At 43.2% G+C, this 21,264-nt stretch overlaps 1 protein-coding gene across 5 annotated transcripts in view; it reads left to right on the top strand.

Annotated features, from left to right (window-relative positions):
- The window catches only part of IRAK3 (interleukin 1 receptor associated kinase 3), a 67,874-nt gene that overhangs the window by 38,528 nt on the left and 8,082 nt on the right, over nt 1-21,264 (top strand). For all 5 annotated transcript variants that reach the window (XM_064590939.1, XM_045873025.3, XM_045873026.3 and 2 more), the window contains 5 exons: nt 4,281-4,395; nt 5,326-5,444; nt 18,963-19,161; nt 19,429-19,491; nt 19,580-19,744. In XM_064590939.1, the coding sequence (XP_064447009.1) occupies nt 4,281-4,395; nt 5,326-5,444; nt 18,963-19,161; nt 19,429-19,491; nt 19,580-19,744 (661 nt within the window). The remainder of the gene's footprint in view (nt 1-4,280; nt 4,396-5,325; nt 5,445-18,962; nt 19,162-19,428; nt 19,492-19,579; nt 19,745-21,264) is intronic.

The following is a 21,264-nucleotide window of genomic DNA, read 5'->3' as shown; positions in this document are numbered from 1 at the left end:
GAGGGAGAAGCAGGCTCCCCCCTGAGCAGGGAGCCTGATGTGGGGCTTGATCCCAGGACCCCGAGATCATGACATGAGCCAAAGGCTGACACTTAACCAACTGAGCCACCCAGGCGCCCCAGATTCTGAATTTTATATCACAGTTTCAAAGACCTTCCCCAGTGAAAGGTTATAAAATAATTCTACCATGGTTTTTTCAAGTACCTTTATGGTTTCATTTTTTTTCATTTATACATCTGATCCATTTGGATTTGTTCTGGTGAGGTATTTATGTATGAGTAGAGAGAATTAACAACTCTATGATGGTGAATATTCTTGGTGTGCTATTATTTTTTTTTTTAAGATTTTTATTTATTTATTTGACAGAGAGACAGAGAGAGAGGGAACACAAGCAGAGGGAGTAGGAGAAGGAGAAGCAGGCTTCCCGCTAAGCAGGGAGCCCGATGCGGGGCTCGATCCCAGGACCCTGGGATCATGACCTAAGCCAAAGGCAGACGCTTAATGACTGAGCACCCAGGCACCCCACTATTATTATTATTTATATTGCTAATACTTATTTAGTTTTAGGCTTTATACCAAGTACATCACATGTATTAATTCTTTAATCCTCACAACAATCCTGTGAAGTAAATACTGCCCTCATCCCTTTTTTGGAGATGGGGAAATTGAGGTAGATCCTACCTTTTTGAGAAAATCCAACTCATTTCCTAAATCTTCTTCAGTCTCCTCAGATATTTATTAATGAATAAATCAGATGTAGCCTTCTCCTCTCAGAACATGCTTCCTGGAGTGGGGTTAGGAGAGAAGTACACAAGTAAATAGCAATTTCAGTAAACGAAGTGGTAAGATGGAGACATACAGAGCACTGAAGGAGGGGAACGTGGTAACCTGGGGGCTGGGCAGCAGAATAGGCCTCTCGGAAAAAGTCACACCTAAGCCGACACCTGAAGATGAGTTTTTTTAGTTCAATATTAAGAGAATTACTTAACCCCTGTCCCTTAAACAGAATTGTAAACTCCTTAGGGTGTGGCTTCTGATTCCTTTCTTTCCTAAGGGGAGGGGAAGGAGGTAATAATTTTTGAGAACCTGGCATTTGTCTACATATTTAACTTTTTTTTTTTTTTAAAGATTTTATTTATTTATTTGAGAGAGAGAGAGAATGAGAGACAGAGAGCACGAGAGGGAGAGGGCAGAGGGGGAAGCAGACCCCCCGCTGAGCAGGGAGCCCGATGTGGGACTCGATCCAGGGACTCCAGGATCATGACCTGAGCCGAAGGCAGTCGCTTAACCAACTGAGCCACCCAGGTGCCCCATATTTAACTTTTCATTTAATTTTTGTAAGAAACTTGGGAAGTGGTGTCTTAATTATTGTTTACAGTTGAAGAATATTCATCTTCTAGGGCTGCCATCACAAAAGAAACAGGGGATTTGAACAAAATTTATTTTCTCTCAGTTCTGGAGCCTGAAAAGTCCAAGATCAAGGCAGATTAGGTTCTTGGTGAGGGTGCTCTTCCTGGCTTGTAGACGACTGCCTTCTAATTCTGTCCTGACATGGTGGAGAGAGAGGGAGGAGATTCTCCAGTTTTTCTTCTTATATGGGCAGTAATTCTATCGTGAGGGTTCCAGTCCTAACCGTGACTAGCTCCCAAAGGCCTCTCCAAACACCTTTACATTGAAGGTTAGGGCTTTAACGTAGGAGTTGGGTTGGGGGAGGGGGATGCATGTGGGGGAGAGACACAGTTCAGACCCCAGCAAAGATAGAGGCTCACAGAGATTAAATCCTTGCCCAAGTCCACAGAGCTGATGAAAAGAAGACCAAAGAGTCACACCCAGGTCTGTCTGTCGTTCAGGTCTGTCTGCTCTCCCACACCGTGGTGCCCTGTATTGTGTTTTATCTGTAGGAGGCATTCACAAGTACTTGTCGAATTGATTTTAAAGCTATCGTATCTGCAGACCTTAAGATCTACATAATCTAAGATCCCACCGACTTAAAAATTTGCAGTGAAAGGATGGGTGAGAAGGGTCCGTAGATGCAAAGCCAGTCGTCTTTCTCGATGGCTGCTTCACGTTCCATATCTCACTAACTGGTACAGTGTCCGTTTTTCTGCTGGATTGGTAATACCTAAAAATAAGCAAATGGTCATTTCTGCTCTGTGAGCAGGAAAGCAGAGCACCAGGCCATGGCTATGTCTATATGAGGACTGCTATCTTCTTTCTAAAAAGATTTCTATCCTTTTGAATTATTTTAAGGTGCAGGACTCACAGGCAGTGGTATAGATCAGCTGTTTAGGCAGCCAAATATGCCAGCTCAACTGCTTTTCAGTCCCTTGCTTTTCATTATGTAATGATGGTCTGAATTATAATAGGTGTAGGGATCTTGTGTCACAGGCATTTTTGACATATCTAAAAGTAAAATATGTCTGTTTGTGTAGGTACATATACACACATACACACACACTTCCTTCTTTAAGGAAGGAGGACTACAAGAAATCTGAAGATGTGTGTGGGCATTTTAGAGGAAAGTTTTGCTATTGAAGAAACTAATAATAAGTCTTTATAAATAGAGTCTTTAAAAAAAGCTTTATTTTGGGGCGCCTGGGTGGCTCAGTCGTTAGGCGTCTGCCTTCGGCTCGGGTCATGATCCCGGGGTCCTGGATCGAGCCCCGCATTGGGCTCCCTGCTCCGCGGGAAGTCTGCTTCTCCCTCTCCCACTCCCCCTGCTTGTGTTCCCTCTCTCGCTGTCTCTCTCTGTCAAATAAATAAATAAAGTCTTTAAAAAATAAATAAATAAATAAAGCTTTATTTTAATATCCCCAAGTATGTCTAGAACATAGTAGGCATTCAATAAATAATTAATTTGAACTGAGTTCATGGTACAGGTGAATTTCACATTTTATATTTTATAGCTGTTACCTGGGTTCCACTGGTTTTCACAGTGATGATACAGGCATTCAAGAAATAGAGTTTTGGGGCACGTGGGTGGCTCAGTCAGTTGAGCACCTGCCTTCGGCTCAGGTCATGATCCTGGGGTCCTGTGATCCCTCAGGATCCTTGCTCAGCGGGGAGTCTGCTTCTCCCTCTCCCTCTGATCCTCCTCCCCATTTGTGCTCTCTCTCTGTCTGTCTCAAAAAAATAAATAAAATCTTAAAAAAAAAAAGAAAAAGAAATAGAGCTTCAGGGCACCTGGATGGCTCAGTTAAGCATCCAACTCTTGGTCTCAGAGTTGTGAGATTGAGCCCCACATCAGACTCCATGCTCAGTGAGGAGTCTGCTTGAGATTCTCTCTCTCCCTCTGCCCCTTCCCCTGCTTGCATGCTCTCTCTCTGTCTCTGTCGCTCTCTCTCAAATAAATAAATATATCTTTAAAAAAAAAAAGAAATAGAGTTTTAAAGGAAAGGAGGCTGAAAATGTATTCTACACTGACATAGAACTCTGGCATTTCAAAATCAGTGATATGTTCTTCAACATCAGACTTTACTAATCACATGAATTTTATTTTTATTTTTTATTTTTAAAGATTTTATTTATTTATTTGACAGAGAGAGACACAGTGAGAGAGGGAACACAAGCAGGGGGAGTGGGAGAGGGAGAAGCAGGCTTCCCGCCGAGCAGGGAGCCGGATGCGGGGCTCGATCCCAGGACCCTGGGATCATGACCTGAGCCAAAGGCAGACGCTTAACGACTAAGCCACCCTGGCGCCCCAATCACATGAATTTTAGATAACGTACAGCTTTATGAAGACACTGGATGTCTCCTTTAGCTTTGTGACTGATGCCTAGCACAGTATCTGACATAGTAATGCTTAAATGGATGAATGAAAACAGTCTTCTGTACTCTTCTATTTTGGTGACTTATACAGTATACTTAAAGCAATGAAATGGTTTCAGTTGTATTATCTTTATTAATAAGTTACATTGGGTTTCGTATTGATAAACATAATTTAATATCAGGTAGTGTCATCTATTTATTGTCAAGTTCCCAAGACTCCCAAATCTTAAGAAATCGTCGCTTTCTTAAATTTTCTGTCTTATATTTGGATATTTTATTTATATTTGCATGATCACAATCAATCAAAAAATGGCTAGTATTTGATAGAGCTCTTTAGACCAATTTGGGAAACAAATCTGTCATGTGTCCAATGAGATAACTTCTCCCTTGGCCAAATGTATATTCTGCTTTAGACCTATTCCCCATCTCACCTTATCACCCCTAAACCACAGTGCTGTTCATTTCCTATTTGAATAAACAATCTGATGGGCTTAAAAATCTTTTCTTTCAAGGTTTCATCATCCAAACATACTGGAGTTGGCTGCCTATTTTACAGAGAGTGAGAAGTTCTGCCTGGTTTATCCATATATGAGAAATGGATCCCTTTTTGACAGATTACAGTGTGTAGTAAGTCACACCTATGACTCTCCCTGACGCTCTGACCCCCTGAAGCCCTGAAAAAGCTGCTGAAACGTCCTGTGGGACCCAGGGGGCCAACATGTATTCACAGAAAGAGACAGCCAACAATGGGTTTCCCAAGGAAGTAGAGGACTTTTCCATGAATCAATATCTTACTCTAAAAAAAGACTCTGCACAAATACCTGCGTTATTGTGTGTTGTGCAGCATGGTGGCCAAAAGATTTGTGGGGTCCTTAGTCCTTATTGATTGCATATCTCAAATGAGTTTACATTAACTACTCTTCTTAGATAATTTCTATTTGCGTAACTTCACACAAAGTACCATTGAATACGAAGGACAGACATAAAGGTGATACAGACTCCTTAAAGAGAAAGAGGTGGAATAAATGCCTTGATTTCTCATGTTTTTGAAAGATAAGTTTAAAAATTCATTCTGAATAGGTTAAGTCTCAGTTAGGGTAAGAATAAAAACATATTATTCTCAATTACCCACACTGTTATGCCACAAATAATTTTTAAGTCTTATTTAAGGAACTTTTTTTTAAGTAGGCTCCACACTGGGTGCAGAGCCTGATGTGGGGCTTGAACTCATGAACCTGATGAGATCAAGAGTCAGATGCTTAACCGACTGAGCCACGTAGGTGCCCCTTATTAGTGAACTTTTAAACAGAGTTACCTTACTGGCCATATTTTGATTAAGCTAATGTTAAAATTATTGGGTATTTCCATTGGCTATAAAAAGGCCTAGTACCATTGGCAGCAGAGGAAAATGTATCTTGAATTACAAATAGGTTGTGGGAAACCAAAATGTTCATACCCTCGCCTTACCCCACCTCACCATCTGCTTTTCTTCTGGCATACTCCTATGTAATGAGTATACACATTTCATTACCAAACCAACTACTGTTGTCTTTTTAGGGTAACACGGCCCCACTCTCTTGGCACATTCGAATCAGTGTTTTAATAGGAACCTCCAAAGCCATTCAGTACTTGCACAACACGGAGCCATGCTCGGTCATCAGCGGCAGTGTATCAAGGTAAATTATCCCAGAGCCTTAGGTTGCACCTGAAAGCCCCTTTCATCATCACAGGTGAGTCAGACTTCACACTATTTTCTACCTGTAGTTTCCGTGGTATGTGTGTGTGTTTAAGGATTAAGAATTCTCATCAAAGAGGGGTGTCTGGGTGGTTCAGTCAGTTAAGCGTCTGGTCTGACTCTTGGTTTTGGCTTGGGTCATGGTCTCCGGGTGATGGTCTCGGGGTCGTGGGATCAGCCCGTGTCAGGCTCTGTGCTCAGTGTGGAATCTGCTTGGGATTCTCTTTCTCCCTCTCCCTCTGCCCCTCCCCACCCACCTCCGTGCGTATGTGTGCTCACTCTCTCTCTTTCTCTCAAGATAAATAAAATCTTAAAAAAAAGAATTCTCATCTAAGTATGTAAAATCTTACTTTTTTTAGTGAAGTATAATTGACATACAATATCCAGTTAGTTTCAGGTGTACCTTACAGTGATTTTATTTTTTTATTAATGAAAATTTTATCTACCCAATTTAAAAAGCTACATTTACATGGCCAAAGGGAGAGTTTATATTATCTTTGGGAATTATTAATGAACAACGTAGGATAGACAGTTTTGTGTATTTTACTAATTATACCTGACACTAAACTTTGAAATGAACCTGTATTAATCTCCCTTTTTTCTTTTTAAGTGAGTTTTAAGGAAAGGTTAAGTGACTTATACAGAGATTCCCAGCAAGGTAACAGCAGTAGACAGTAGACAGTAATTAAAATTCTTTGTCCCTGAGTCTTTTGCTGATTCCGCTGAGCTTTCAGCCTCTTAGCTTTACGTATTCACCTGTGACAAGACAAGCAGCAACTCCCGGTGTGCATTTCTGAGACATCAGAACATTAGAAGCAACGTCTTCCATCTTTCTTTTTTCTTTTTTTTTTTTTTAGTAGACCTAAAGAATCATTCAGACAGAGAATAGATACTCTGTAGCAAAATCCCCCTGGTGAATTATTCCTGTGTGCCCTTCATCTCGAATCTGTCCAAAAGTAGGTAAATATACCTTTGCTGAATAGCAGGGATGACTGAATTTAAAAGGCTTCTGCCTCTTCTGAACCATCTCCTGGTATCTTGAAAAAGCTTTTAGTGTGCTTTTGAGTTGAGCAAAAGAGGGACTGATTACTTACTTCTTTGTTTTTCTGGTGGAATGAGCTCCATATAAAAAGACTCTAGATTTTTCCTGAGTCCTGGGCGTGTGCGGAAACAGCCCATAGGTGTCTGCTCCTGTGGCATTGTGGTTAAGTCATCAACTCTGCTGGCCCCGTTGAATCAGCACAGAGTGGGTGCTCCCTCAGGGGACCTGGGTCAAAGATGCACAGCAACAGAGTCAAGTCTATTCCGAAGGGCTGCGGTGGTCACCCCCAACCAGAAACGATCCACCTACCTCGCCACCAGCTCAGCACAGTAGGTTCTTAAATATATTTTATCTGAGTAAATAAATATCTGGAGTTTTTCTGTACATATATTCTTCTGGTTTAAACTTAAAGTAAGTCTAGCTTCTTTTCCATCCCAAGCAGTAACACATTAATGTTATTAATTTTTCTTTTGTGTGACTGAGTTCATCACATCCTTTCCTGAACGCAGAGCTTGATGGGAGAGAGGGGTGAGAAGCAAGAGTGTCAAGGTTCTGGTCCTTGACGGGCCTGGGGGACAGGGAAGGCCACCAGCTGGAACAAAGGGAGCGTCAGGGTGGAGGGCTACAGATCCAGCCTCTGCCCACGTCCAGGGTTTTCCGCAGCTGTGGACATGCCCCCCAGCATCTCTCTCCAGGGATCAGGTGAGAGCTCGGGCCGTGGCCTTGACACCCACTTTCTCATTATGGATAGGTGTCTTCAGGCAGGTTCCCAGGAAATAGGCTCAGAGGAGAGGCTTGCCCGCAGGAGGTTTTTTAGAGGGCTCTCAGGAACAACAGGAGTAAGGGAGGGAAGGAGGAAGGCGGAATTGGGCAATTGGAGAAGCTGAGCTGGGATATGGTAGTAGAGGCCTCGGTCACTGCCATGGGGAGCACTGGTGCTGGGATGGCCCTTCGAAGATACCCTGAAGTGTGGCAGGGTGCTCGGGTCTCTGCACCCCTGCGTCTGACCAGCCCTGCATGGGGCTGTGACTTGCACTATGTCTTGGACGAGGCAGCTCCCTTCGACCAAGGGCAGGTTCCAGGTACGGGTTTAGCTGTGCACCATCAACAGCCCCTCTCCCTGGCTGGGGAACTGTTGTCTCCCTGGGTCCTGGAGGAGGGATCTGGGCCACATCGCTGCAGCCACTGCCGTCACGGGCAGAGATATGACCGCCTGGTGCTCTGCAAAATGGGACCACGTGATTTTTCTTTTTCATCGACTTTCCTCCCCACCTTCTTCCCATCCTTTCCTCTTTTTTTTTTTTTTAAAGATTTTATTTATTTATTTGAGAGAGAGAGAATGAGAGAGAACACATGAGAGGGGGGAGGGTCAGAGGGCAAAGCAAACTCCCCGCCGAGCAGGGAGCCCGATGCGGGACTCGATCCAGGGACTCCAGGATCATGACCTGAGCCGAAGGCAGTCGCTTAACCAACTGAGCCACCCAGGCGCCCTCATTCTTTCCTCTTAGCTCACTATCCCCTAATGTTTCAGAGACATCTAATTTAAGAAACTGACTTTCCATTTAATGTGACTCTGAGCAAACTGCTTAATTTCTGTAAGCATCAGTGTTTCCCTCTGCAAGATGCTCATAAAAGAATAATAGCATCTATCTTTTAGAATTAAATGCCATAAAGTACATACGATGCTTGGCAAAGAGAATTCACTCATCAAATGGTAGCTTCTCTTATAATTAGTGAAGATGTGGTAGGAATCTGATGGCAAAGCTAAGAGATATGATGGCCAATCTGTCTTTTTTTACTTATTACCACTCTTAACCAAGTGGTAAGTATCCCAGGTGCTATAACCAAAATACTAGAAAGTGGGTGACTTATAAACAACACACTTTTATTTCTCACCGTTCTGAAGGCTGGAAGTCCAAGACCATGGCACCAGCTGATTCTGTGTCTAGTAAGGATCCAGTTTCCGACTCATAGATGGCCATCTTTTCTCTGTGTCCTCGCATGGTGGAAGGGGCAAGGGATCTCTCTGGGCCTTCTTTTATAGGGGCACTAATCCCAGTCGTAAGGGCTCTGCCCTCTTGACCTAATCACCTCCCAAAAGTCTCACCTCCACATACCATCCCATTGGGGGTTAGGATTTCAGTATATGAATTTGGAGGGGGGACACAAACATTCTATACATGGCACTTACCTCCATCATCAACTTACTGTGTTTGAAAAGTAGGTCCCACAAACTAAGCTCTGTTTTAAGAAAAATCACTTCTGTGTCAACATATATTTATTGAACATTTTGAAAATCATGTTTATGTTAGTTTACAAATATATGTGGAACATCTGTTGTATGCAGAGCATTGTATTAGACCACGTGGGGTAGATGCTGGTGATCATCGTCTTATCCTTGAAGTTTCAACCTGGTGATCAGAGAGATAACACAAACACAGAAACTATATGGTGAAACACCTAAGATGCTCAATGCCTGCCTGGTCTAAGAAGGTTCATTCTAATTGCAGAGTTCCAGGCCCAGCCTTTGAGGAGATGGGTCATGACAGTGGATTGGTTAAAAGAACAGGAAAGAATATTCCTAGCAGAGGCAATCATTTATTCAAGGGAAGGAGTCAACTAAAGAGTTGCCAAGTGTATAATGAAAGCGAGAAAAATGGCTTGACTGGAAAGGAAGGGACAAGACTGGAGAAGGAAAGGGCTCCTGGGAGGGATGAGGAATGTGGGGGGCAGGGGTGTAGTGGGTGTGCATGCTAACCAGGCTGAGGACCTGGGTAGGATAAGCTAAGCCCTTACAAGGGACTCTGAGGCGTTTCTGGGACTAGAGGTGGGAACAGAAAGGTCTGGAGTCTCTTACGATGTCTCACACTTAGGAGGAGGCTGTTTCTTCCAGGCCAGTATCTCAGGTACTTGTCTGGATGTGGCCAACTATAAAATAATTTCAGTAACACTGCTAGACAGAGTGCCCAACAGTATTACAGATACGGAGCACCAAAAGATATCTGGTCAGATACAGAGAATTTCATGGAAGAGGCAGGGTTTAAACTGGATATGTGCTACCAGCATATTCTATTTTGTTAGTTGGTGAAGGGGCTGCTGAGGAGTGTTGCCTTTCTGGGTTTCCCAAAGGGGTTGAGGACTCAAACGTAACTATCTATGGACTATGCCCGCCTGGGCACGTGTCAGGGTATGGAGTTCCAGGGCTGTGGGCATTTCTTTGAGATTGTGGTTTCACATGGCTCATCAGTGTGTCCCTGGAATCAGTGATTCCAGAGCGAATCAGCCCTTTCTTTTTTTTTTTTTTTTAAGATTTTATTTATTTATTTGAGAGAGAGAGAATGAGAGACAGAGAGCATGAGAGGGAGGAGGGTCAGAGGGAGAAGCAGACTCCCCGCTGAGCAGGGAGCCCGATGCGGGACTCGATCCCGGGACTCCAGGATCATGACCTGAGCCGAAGGCAGTCGCTTAACCAACTGAGCCACCCAGGTGCCCCTTGAATCAGCCCTTTCTACTGCCAATGAACTCTTGACCCTTCTGCTGAGCCTGCCAGCAAGGATGTTAATTAGTGCCAACTATAACAGTACATCCCACCCCCCCTTTCTTTGTGTGCACCTGTTCTCTGGGAACTGGAATAGGACCAACCCATTTCATTCAGGGCACTGAACATCTGATGGTGATGACATTCAGCCTCTAGCAGTCTTGACCAAATGTGAATTGGCTGACCCAGATTACCCTCCCGATTCTTTTAAATGAACTCTTCACTTTGCTCTAAACTTGGGCCTCCCTGATTCTTGGTCCCTGTTTGTACAGCCTAGTGCTTTGAGGACAGTCTGAGATTCCTATTCTTTTGTTCGTGTCATATACATTTTCTCACTCTTTGGAAGGAAAGGCAGCTTCTAGGAGAGATGTCATTTTATTGCACGGCCCTGATAATTGGCTCGAAAAAGGACATCTCGAAATGTGTTCAACAGTGACCTTTTCTGGGACTAAGTCAGGGCTCTGTTTTTGATGGAGTAAGAAATGGAAGATATTGTTACCTTTATTTTCTTTTCTGCATTTGGACCTCAGACAGATGAATCACAGGAGAGTTTGTCATACATCACTTGACATTACTAAATAATGTTTTTTTTGTTTTTTTTAATAGTATGAAATAACATGGAACAATGTGCATGAAGTAAGACTAAGTGAAAAAAGCCAAATTGAACTAGTATACAGTATACAGTTATAACTTTGTAGAACTACAAATTCATGAATTTTTCAAAAAGATTAAGGGGCGCCTGGGTGGCTCAGCCGGTTAAGCCACTGGCTCTTGCTCTCAGTTCAGGTCTTGATCTCGGGGCCATGAGTTCAAGCCCTGTGTTGGGCTCTGCACTGGGCATGGTGCCTACTTTAAAAAAAAAAAAAAGATTAAAACATACCAAAATATGAATAAGGTTTTATGTAGATGGAGAGACTATGGCTTTTTGATTAATGGTTTATGTTTTACTTTTCTATCATGTTTTTAAAATTTTTATTTAAGGGTTATGTTCTACTGTTATAATAAAATAAAACTCCTTGTCCAGAAAAGGGCAGGTGACGCCTGCACCCTCCTCCCAGAGTTGTGGAGATGCAGTGAGGTAATGAGTGTAAAGCCCAGGGCTAGACTTGGCAGTAAGCTGTCGTTCCTGCCACATCATGGAGACTGTCTCTAAGTGTCTCATCCAGCCTGTCCTTGGACCCTTGCACGGTGTGTTGTTAGTGCTCCATTGGGTGCAGCTCTAATGATTGGAACTTCGTTTCTTTTGAGCTAAAATCTGTCTTCCTGTGACTCACCCATCAACTGTTCTTTTGCCTCGACGGTTATCTGTATATACTTGAAGGAAAGAAGAGAGAAATTTCATTTTACGTTTGCTCGGTAATCAACAGTTTATCTTTTATGAGTAGCTGAACAAAAAGATGTTTCTTTCGGTTAACTGTAGTAAATTGAAAGAGTAGCAAACGGAAAAAGGAGGGTTAGGCTTTAGTCCCGGCTCTGCCATTAACAAGCTATTTTGCAAAAAACAAGTCATTTCGACCATGTGCGCTCATTTACCGCATCTGTAAAGGAAGTGATGATCCTAGAGCAGCGAAGACAAATCTGTTTCATCCCACATTCCGTCGTTGGTGGATTGGTAATGACTTCCCACCTGCAGTGTTGAAAGGGAACCTGGGGTGGGGGCATTCTGAACTCAATTAGTGATGTCTGCCAAGGAACCGGGAAGATGCTTTGGCAGTATTTGGGCCATCTATTTGCCATATGCGGAGTGGTCTAGGTCCACTTATGGTTTCAAATTCTCTTAAGTTACTAAGTGATTATATCAACGATTGCTTGCTTGGTATCTGCTATAGACTCAACATATGCTTAGGTAAACAACATAAGCTGGCTTCTGAGTAAGTGCCAGATGGTATAGTGCAGGAGGCACAATGGGAACTTGGGGGAAGGAGAACCACTGGAATGCAGAGTAGCAGAGTGAAAACTTCAGGGAGGAAGTGAATCTTGGGCTGCAAAGAGGATTTGAATGAAAATAAGGGAGGGAGGAGTACTTTTCGGGTGAGGGGAACAGTATAAAGAAAGTCCCCGAACAGTACTAAGCACTGTCTAGCCAGGCCATTGGGAAGTGCCAATGCATTCAGGGGAGCTGATAGGCTGCAGACAGATTAGGGAACTCGGTGAAGGCCAGCCTGACTTTAGACCTGACATAGAAGCTGACTGAATAACTTACTCCTCCCAACAACCCTGGGTTTGGATATCATTGGTCTTATCTCAGTATGACAGAGGAGAAAGCTGATTTACAGAGGTTTGTAATCTGCCTCTATCCCATGTCTGCAGATGGGGAAGGAGGTGGGGTTCTATGTTTGTGTGGGTCCGAATCATGGTCTTTTTAGGCAATTAAGTGTTCCTAGCTGGGATTCCTGCGAGCATGTTGGTTTCATGGGCAGAGACAGGGAAATCGGGCAGGAGATGAGACCATCATGAGTGCAAATTTGGAAATGTTGACATTGGACTCTTAGTGAAAATGGCAGTAGGCAGCAGACTTTGAGGGGAGATTAAGCCTGGAGGTCAGCATTGGGAATCTTTGTCTTGTTCAAGCAGTGAGAATACATAGTCTTCTAAGGCGACACCATCAAGGACGCAGCTGCGGAACACCCAAGGAGGAAGCCGAGCCCACATTTCAAAGGTATTTTCAAGAAGTCTAGTGGTTTGGTTAGCCCAAAAACGTCTTAGTAATTTCAGCTCTTCAAAGGGAATGCTATAAAAACAAAATTCAAGTCCAGATGGTGGAATTTAAGGAGGAAAAGGATTTAAAGTAAAGAATCATAAAGAGTTGAAGTCTCTGTTCTTGGCAAAGTCTCTGTTATTTGGGAAACGAAGATGTTTTTGAATTACAGGATCACATAAAAGCATCTGAAAGCAGTAAACCTTGTTATTTCCATCCTATCCCTTAGCCAGCTTAATTGTTTTCACATTTATGAATGATTTTAAATTGAAATGCATTTTATCCTCGGCATTTTTCATCCCAGGCATTCATTCCTGTTAATGTTTCCAAAGCCGAGATAATCTCGGTGAACATTTCTAATGTTTCCTATAAGATCATGTTCTCAGTCCGTATTGCCATGTGTCTCCTGCCAAGTGAAACAGCCTTTCATACGAGGGACGTGGTCTAGGAAAGAAAGGAAGGGAAAAGCCATATGCTTAAAAATGAATTCTTAAAAAAGAGAGATTGATCAGAGATGTACGGCGGTAGTGAATGCGTGGAGAATTTCCTTTGTGAGGGACTAGAAACACTGAGTGGCTGGGAGGGAGGCTAGGAAATCACAGATTGGCCCCTTCCTACAACCGTGACACCCTTGCCTGAGGACCCAAGCTCCGCCTGCATTTACCCCCCAGACCTGATGTGTGTGTCAAGGACCCCACTCAGCTCAGTGTTTAGTAGGGATGCAAAACCTACAGGGAATGCAAAGTATGTTTGTTTGATGGGTTGATTGTTTAATTAATGAATCTCCTCCCTCTCCTCTCCCACCTCCCTCCTCCCCCCCCCAAAAATGTACTTTTGTTTTTCAGAAACATTTTAGATATAAACAATTCTTTTTCCTCCAATTTTTCTATTTTCCCCTAGTGTCTCCCTTCTTCGAAAATTTCCAGATAAGTCTATTTTTTCTAAGGGATGCCAGCACAATTAAATAATACATAAATTTAAATTGTCCTTGTTAATTTTGTTTGCCATCACTGTCTCTAAACCCCAGCATCCATTTATTTATACACGTGTGTACATAAATACATGCATGCACACATATATGCCAAACGATTCTTCTTTTCTCTCCATGATCCTAGAGTATCTGGAAATGTTACGTTAGTCAGGTTCTTCCAGAACTTCTCTGGAACTATTTTGAAACTCAGCAGACACCCTGAAACTAATTAACCCAAGGATCCCCATATCTCCAGGGTCATTGTGCAACCCCCTGTACCTTTGTTATTTCAGACTGGTGCCTTGAACTTCTAGAGATCCCCAACCAAGTTTCTTGGGATTTTAAGGTGGATGTAGGATGGACAGAGGCCAGCCTACATCCTTCAGAGTATATTTCAGGGCCCTCCCTGTGTAGCAGGCACTCTGAATACATTTTCTCATTTAATCCTTGTAACAACCCTGAGAGGTAAGCCTCCTCCGATCTTTTTACCCATGAGGAAACTCAGCTTTAGGGAAGTTGCGCTAGTTTGGTTAGAGGCAAAATTTCACATTTAACGCAGGAATATGCCTAATTGGCTGGGCCTTTACACAGAGAGTTTAGGACTCATAAATCATCAATAAAGCAGTAACAACCTTTAATACTGTCTCTGAGTCCTGCCTGGGTTCAATGGAAAAGAAAGAGAAGGTCGTACAATCAAAGGGGGAAGAAAGGGCTTCAGCTGCATCAGATGCTGGGCATGCTGAAGTGGGGGGGAGGGGGTGTGTATGCCCTTTTCCAGTAACCTGTAGCTTCCCTGAGAAGTTGGCTCTTGCCTCATCTGGTGAGGGGTGTCTCGGTGTTGTAACAGCAAGATGTCCTGTTGCCTCAGGCTGTCACCAAGAGGCCGGTGGATCCTCTTTATCTCTGGGACCAATTTGTTGGAGTCCAGACTTTTCTGGAGAATTGCCAGGCACTCAGGGACTGGGCTACTTTGTACCAATAACTCCCCCCTCAAATCCTTTACAAATATGTCTTTTTAAAAACCAGTCATGTGCTTACATGTCAAGTGTGTATTTGCACTTCCATTCAAATCCTGCATTATAATCTAGATGCATCATCATGCTTTGTATTTATATTTTAGGCCCAAGGGCTTCGACTAAATCAGGAGAAAAACTGACGTGCAAAGAAAGCAATTATTGTAGCCTTTGGGAGGTTCAAGTTCCTCAAAAAGAATTGTCGTGGAGACCCCCGGCAATAGAAAGATGAAGTATGTTACTCCCCAGAGTCAGGACACAAACTGACCACCTTGTGTAGGATTTGCCCCTTCTCCTCCGTTTACCACCACTGATCCTGCACTAGAAGAATCATCTAGAGAGGCGATGGTCTGTGTTACAGTAAGGAGCATTGTGGGAAAGAATAGCAGAAATAGGTTGTGGAGACACTAAATTGAATTGAATGGGCCATTACATGTGTCTTGTCTATCTCTTTGGTAAGCATGATAGCTAGCAAGCCGCCCCTTTTGTTCAATTATACTGTTACGTGATTGCAGTTAGTTTATATTGTCTTTATTTCATTAATCTGTTCTTAGCCCCATAGGATAAACATATTCCATTGACCTGCGTGATAGTTGAAGGCACGGCATGAATGTTCTATTTAAGGCTGCAGTAAGGGAAAGAGTTAGGGTAGACCTCATTGTTGAAGGGGTTTTGCAGTTCCTACTTTCTTAAAACAGAACATTCTTCTTCCTCAGCTCCTGTTGACTTTTCTTTAGAACGGAGTAAATCACTGCACTCAAAATTCGTGTTAATGCACTAAAAAGTCTGCTGGTCTTTTCACCAAATATCACCATTAAAAGTGTAAATGCAGCTCCCTAGAGCGATCTCACATTCTGACTGCCAGCCCCTCACTGGCCCGAAGCCCTCTGTGCGTGTTACTGTATCACACATTGTGGTTACCCGCTCTGCCTAAGTGTGTCAAGAGCATGAGTCAAGTTGCTGAAAGCTTCCCACTAGCTTTGCTGAGGGGCAAATAAAGGGATTAGATAATGATTTTGGTTTTGAGGCTTTTTTTTTTCTTTTGTGCTTAGAAAAGACCTATTCTTCAGGAATTCTAAGTGTTTTACAAATTCGGCTTTTGCATCCTCATGGGTCTAGCATTTTACGTTATGATTTTATACGTTCTTTAGAGCTGGAGTTGAGGAAGAAGAGGGCAAGATGTTTGACACTGAGACTCTGGCATTCAGAGTCTTTCTGTCCCTCTATGCTGAAATCCAGTGTGTGCGTGCAGGGGGAGGGGGTGTGTGCAGAAGAGAGCTAGGCTGTCAGTGCGGCAGAAGCCAGAGGGGCAGAAGGTGGGGTCCTGCTAAGGGGAGTTAATGAAACTCTCTACCCATCTCACCTCCCCGCACACGTGGCAAACTCCTGCATTAAATACCCCGGCACTCCGAAATGATCCTGGGATCTCCAGAAGGCTCCTCCTTGACCGGAGCCCTTCAGGTGTACACATACCTATGGAAGAAGTAATTTTGAACTAAAATGCCAGTTCTTATTTGGAGCTGGAGAGAAGGTAGGATCCGGCTCTAGTGGACTCCACATCTTCAGAGGTTTGTCAGGATAGTCAACGCTGTTTTCCAAATGAGATGGATGATGAGTGCCCTAGATGTGCGGGACCTAGGCTGGCCTTAGGAGCTGCCAGGTCTGGAATATACGGAGAAAAGACAAGGCCAGGAGAAAAATGAGGACTGCGATTATTGATACAAGTCTGGAGGGCTGGGCCCTCTCTGAGGTTCTCATAAATGCAAGGATCACACAACAGGTAAGAGCCTTGGGACTGATACATGAGGTGGGCTCTTTGGATTTTGCAATTCTCCTGCCACCCTTAAAGACAGAGAGTGAGGGGCGCCTGGGTGGCTCAGTCGTTAAGCGTCTGCCTTCAGCTCAGGTCATGATCCCAGGGTCCTGGGTTTGAGCCCCGCATCAGGCTCCCTGCTAGGCGGGAAGCCTGCTTCTCCCTCTCCCACTCCCCCTGCTGTGTTCTCTCTCTCACTGTGTCTCTCTCTGTCAAATAAATAAATAAAATCTTTAAAAAAAAAAACAAAGACAGAGAGTGACATCAAGTTTAGAATGTGTTCTGGATCCTTAAAGGGTCCTGAGAAATGTCTTCATGCTGTCTGTTGTTAACTCGGTTCTAGACAAACTCCGGGCTAGAATTCTTTTTTCTTCTTCTTCTTCTTTTTTTCTTTTTTTTAAAGATTTAAAGATTTCTCTCTGAGAGAGAGAGAGAGAGAGAGAGAACGAGCAGTGGGGAGGGCCAGAGGGAGAGAGAGAGAGAGAGAAGCAGACTCCCCACTGAGCAGAGAACCTGACATGGGACTCAATCCCAGGACCTGGAAACCATGACCTGAGCAGAGGGCAGACGCCCAACCGACTAAGCCACCTAGGCAACCCCGGGCTAGAATTCTTAAAGGTCTCAGCTTTGAATCCTCAAGACAGAAGTAGGACTCTGAGTACTCTGGATTATTAGGACACCTGCAATTCAGACCTCTGAAACTAGGTTCTGCCTGTCAGCCTACCTGTACAAGGTGAGCAAGGGACTTCTGGAACTTTTGTAAGAACCAGTATTTGTTCAGGATTAAGAATTTCTTGTCCTTATCCCATAGCTATTACCACTTTTTTTTTTTTTAAGATTGATTGATTTATTTTAGAGAGACCGAGAGAGAGATGAGCAGGAGGGGCAGAGGGAGAGGGAGAGAGAATCTCAAGCAGACTCTGCACTGAACACGGAGCCCATCGAGGGGCACGATCCCATGACCTTGAGGCCACAACTTGAGCTGCAATCAAGAGTCAGACGCTTCGCTGACTGTGCAACCCAGGCGCCCCGCTGTTACCACTTTTAATAACAACGTGTAGCACTGCAAATATACCACTTGCGTTTTGGATGGGCAGGCCTAGTATTAGAAGCTTTGGTTTCAGGGAACAAAAAGTAAGCTCTGAAGAGCCCCCAAGCAGAAGTGAGAAACAGATTACTTTCTCTTGGTCCACCCACCTGTTTTGTCAATATCCATCTGCTCTCTTATGATTCGTTACTGATTTTCATCTTCCCTACCATTTATTGGGCATTATTGTATGCCGGGTAGAAGGCTATTTGTGTTCAGTTCTGTGAGTTCTGTTGTTTGCCTCATTTCACTTGTGAGGAAAATGACACTGAGGCGTATGGGGTGAAGTTAGCCACCTGCGGTCACGGAGCCAGGGTAAGACAGAGCCGGGACTCACTCCAGTGGGGGCCGTGTGAAATGCATGGGCTTAGCCTTTCGCATCCCTGCTGTGGCAGCCCTTTGAAGGTAAAAGTAAGCTGATGCTTACCTGTCAGCCAAGATGTTAAGTGATTATTAAGGCTTTTAATGTGACAGGTAGTGACTTTAGGCACTTAGCCTTTACCTCTGCAGATATTTATATTTTAAATAAGTCCCAAAGACATTTTTGCCTTTACTCCATAGAAAGTCCATACAGATGGGACAGTGGACTAGGTTTATCCTTAAGGCAGAGCTACCAAAGTTTCCTCACCTCATTGCAGGTTAGTGGCTCTCTGCTGATAGGCTGGACATTCCACAGCACAGCTCTGGGCACGTAACAGGTATTTGATTATTAGCTGATTAAAACCCACTTCATGTTCTCATTATGTATCAGAAGAGCACAAGGAAAGCTACTTTGCTTAACTTTAGTTTCTCCTATTGGCAAAGGATCAGCTTTATCCACCAACTCCCTACATGTATCTATAAATTTGAAAAGCCCACTGTTCTTAGGTCAGGTTTTCATTTTATTTTTTTAGAGAGTTATTTATTTGAAAGTGAGAGTGCGAGAGACAGCATGCGCATGAATGGGGGGAGGGGCGGAGGGAGAGAGAGAATCCCAAGCAGACTCCCTGCTGAGCACGGAGCCCGACAGCGCTTGATCCCAGGACCCTGAGATCACCATCTGAGCCGAACTCAAGAGTCGGTCACTCAACTGATTGAGCCACTCAGGCGCCCCAGGTTTTCATTTTAGAGTTTTATATAATACTTGTATTTATACTTTAAGAAATATGAGAAGATGCCCTCTAATTCATGGGAAATTACGTATGGCTTTGTGTTGTCAGCGTTTGGAATTAACCAGATATGAAGGTGAGTTTGTCATTTTGTTTTCCACCGGAATGCCTTTATGTTTTTGTCTTGTTTGTCCTTGATTACAATTTTAGTGCAAACATACTCTTGGATGATCAGTTCCACCCCAAACTAACTGATTTTGGCATGGCACACTTCCGACCCCACCTGGAGCATCAGAGCTCTACCATAAGCATGACCAGCAGCAGCAGTAAACATCTGTGGTATATGCCCGAAGAGTACATCAGACAGGGCAAACTTTCCATTAAAACGGACGTCTACAGCTTTGGAATTGTGAGTACCAAGTACCAGTCAACAAAGGAGGAAAGCTTACCACCAGGAATGCTCTAAATTCTAAGAATTTTTTTAAGGGCTTTCGCTTTTAGACCTATTGATTTCCTGTTACTCATTGTCTTATACATTCATTTTATGTAATCAGTCAAATAGTAAAATATAGTCATTAATTAGAACGAACGTTACCTATTGTCAAGGTTCATCGCTGCAACTAATTCTATGTATATATTTAACATATGTAGCTGACTTTCTATATATTCCCTATAGGTAATAATGGAAGTTCTGACAGGTTGTAAAGTGGTGTTAGATGATCCAAAGCATATCCAGCTGGTGAGAATTGTCTTCATCTCTGTTCCTATCTCTCGGTCATTTTTGGGGTAGAGTTCTGAAAGATGAAGTTGTCTTCTTCTCTTCCTAGAGGGATCTCCTTATGGAATTGATGGAGAAGAGAGGCCTCGATTCATGTCTTTCATTTCTAGATAAGAAAGTGCATCCCTGTCCTCGGAATTTCTCTGCCAAGCTCTTCTCATTGGCAGGCCAGTGTGCTACCACGCGGGCAAAGTTAAGACCATCAATGGATGAGGTGTGTACACATGGTTTTATTCAAAACCAAGCCCACAGAACCATGGAAAATCAAAATTGGATAAATTATGTCTGAGTGAATTCTTTATCAATGAGGCAAATCCAGCCCCTAACACAGAATTCTAACCTCATAGTTTTTCCAAGTCACAAGTCACATTATTTGGTACTCTGGTAGAGAGGTCATTGTTGGGTGGGACTTAAATGAGTAATTTTAATGAAAAGACTTAAGTGAGTAGTTTGGAGAGAATTTATTCAATACTCATTTAGAGATCTGGTCTATTAAAAATGCATTACATATTTCTTCTATTGATTTTTTAAATTTACTCATCAATTTAATCATCCATGCATTGATTTGCTTATTTGTTCAACAGATACTTAGCTAGTGCTTACTTTGCATGTGCCAGACTTGGTCCTGGTGCTGAGGGTACACCAGTAATCAAGATATAGTTGCTGCCCTCAAACTCACAGTCCAAAGTGAGAGTCAGAGTAGGTAACGTGGCATTTCAGTACGGAGAGATAAGCATAATGATAGGTGGAAGCCCAGGTCAAATGGGAACGTAGAGTCAGAACACATACCAGCCAAGTCAAGGAAGCTGCTCGATGGAGGTGATGGCTGAGCTATATTCTAAAGAACAGGGTGAATTTAGGCAGCAGTAAGGATAGAGGACATTTTAGTCGAGAGAATCTATACCTGCAAACCTCAGAGGTGATAATTTTATGACACTAATACAGCAGGCAGTTCATGGAAGTGGAATATGGTGAGGGAAAAGCTGGAGTGCTTAAAATAATCGAAGGTTCCAGGTGATAGAGGGACATGAATTCCATTCTGGGATTTGGGGTTTTATCCTGAGTCTATTGTAGAGCCACAAAAGGGTTTTAAACAAGAGGTCAGCATAATCAGAATGTAAGGAGCACTGGCCTGGGAGTCAGGAGAGCTATATTTTAGGCGTGGCACCACCAGTAAGAGCTATGTGACCTGGAATCTTGGGGCCAAAAAGAGCTTTGAGATACATAGTGGAAGAAACATGGAACTGGGAGCCAGATCTGAGGTCAAGCAACACATCTGCTCCTTACTGGCTCTTGATATTTATTCCCTTTATCTGAGCCTCAGCTTTATTATCTGTAACATGGGAATAATAGTGTTTGTGCAGATTAAATGAGATAATGTGTGTGAAAGCACTTTGTAAATAGTAAAGCTCTCTAAATGTATTTTTAAAAATTGCATGTGTGTGTGAAGGGATGTTACATGTTCTTTTAAATCTGGTCAAAAGTTCTCACTTTGGGCTGCACATCCAAATCAAGTGAGAAGCTTTTTAAATATAGATTCCTGGGCCCCTATCTTCATATTTTGTCGGTGATGATCTATAGGTTGGGGCCAAGGGAATCTGTATTTTAAGAAGGCTCCTGTAGGTAATTCTGACATTTGAGAACTACAGATTGGGTCCCCTGTACCCTGACCCTTTCTAGTACTCCGCATATTAAGGTTGAAGTAAAAAATGTACAGAGACTCACCCCAGGTCA

Source organism: Mirounga angustirostris, unplaced genomic scaffold (assembly GCF_029215605.1).
Source record: "Mirounga angustirostris isolate CCGP_5_RB_7025 unplaced genomic scaffold, mMirAng1.0.hap1 SCAF_5, whole genome shotgun sequence".
Classification (NCBI taxonomy): Eukaryota; Metazoa; Chordata; class Mammalia; order Carnivora; family Phocidae; genus Mirounga; species Mirounga angustirostris.
The sequence above is the reverse complement of the archived record's forward strand: the minus strand, read 5'-3'. Positions and strand labels throughout refer to the sequence as shown.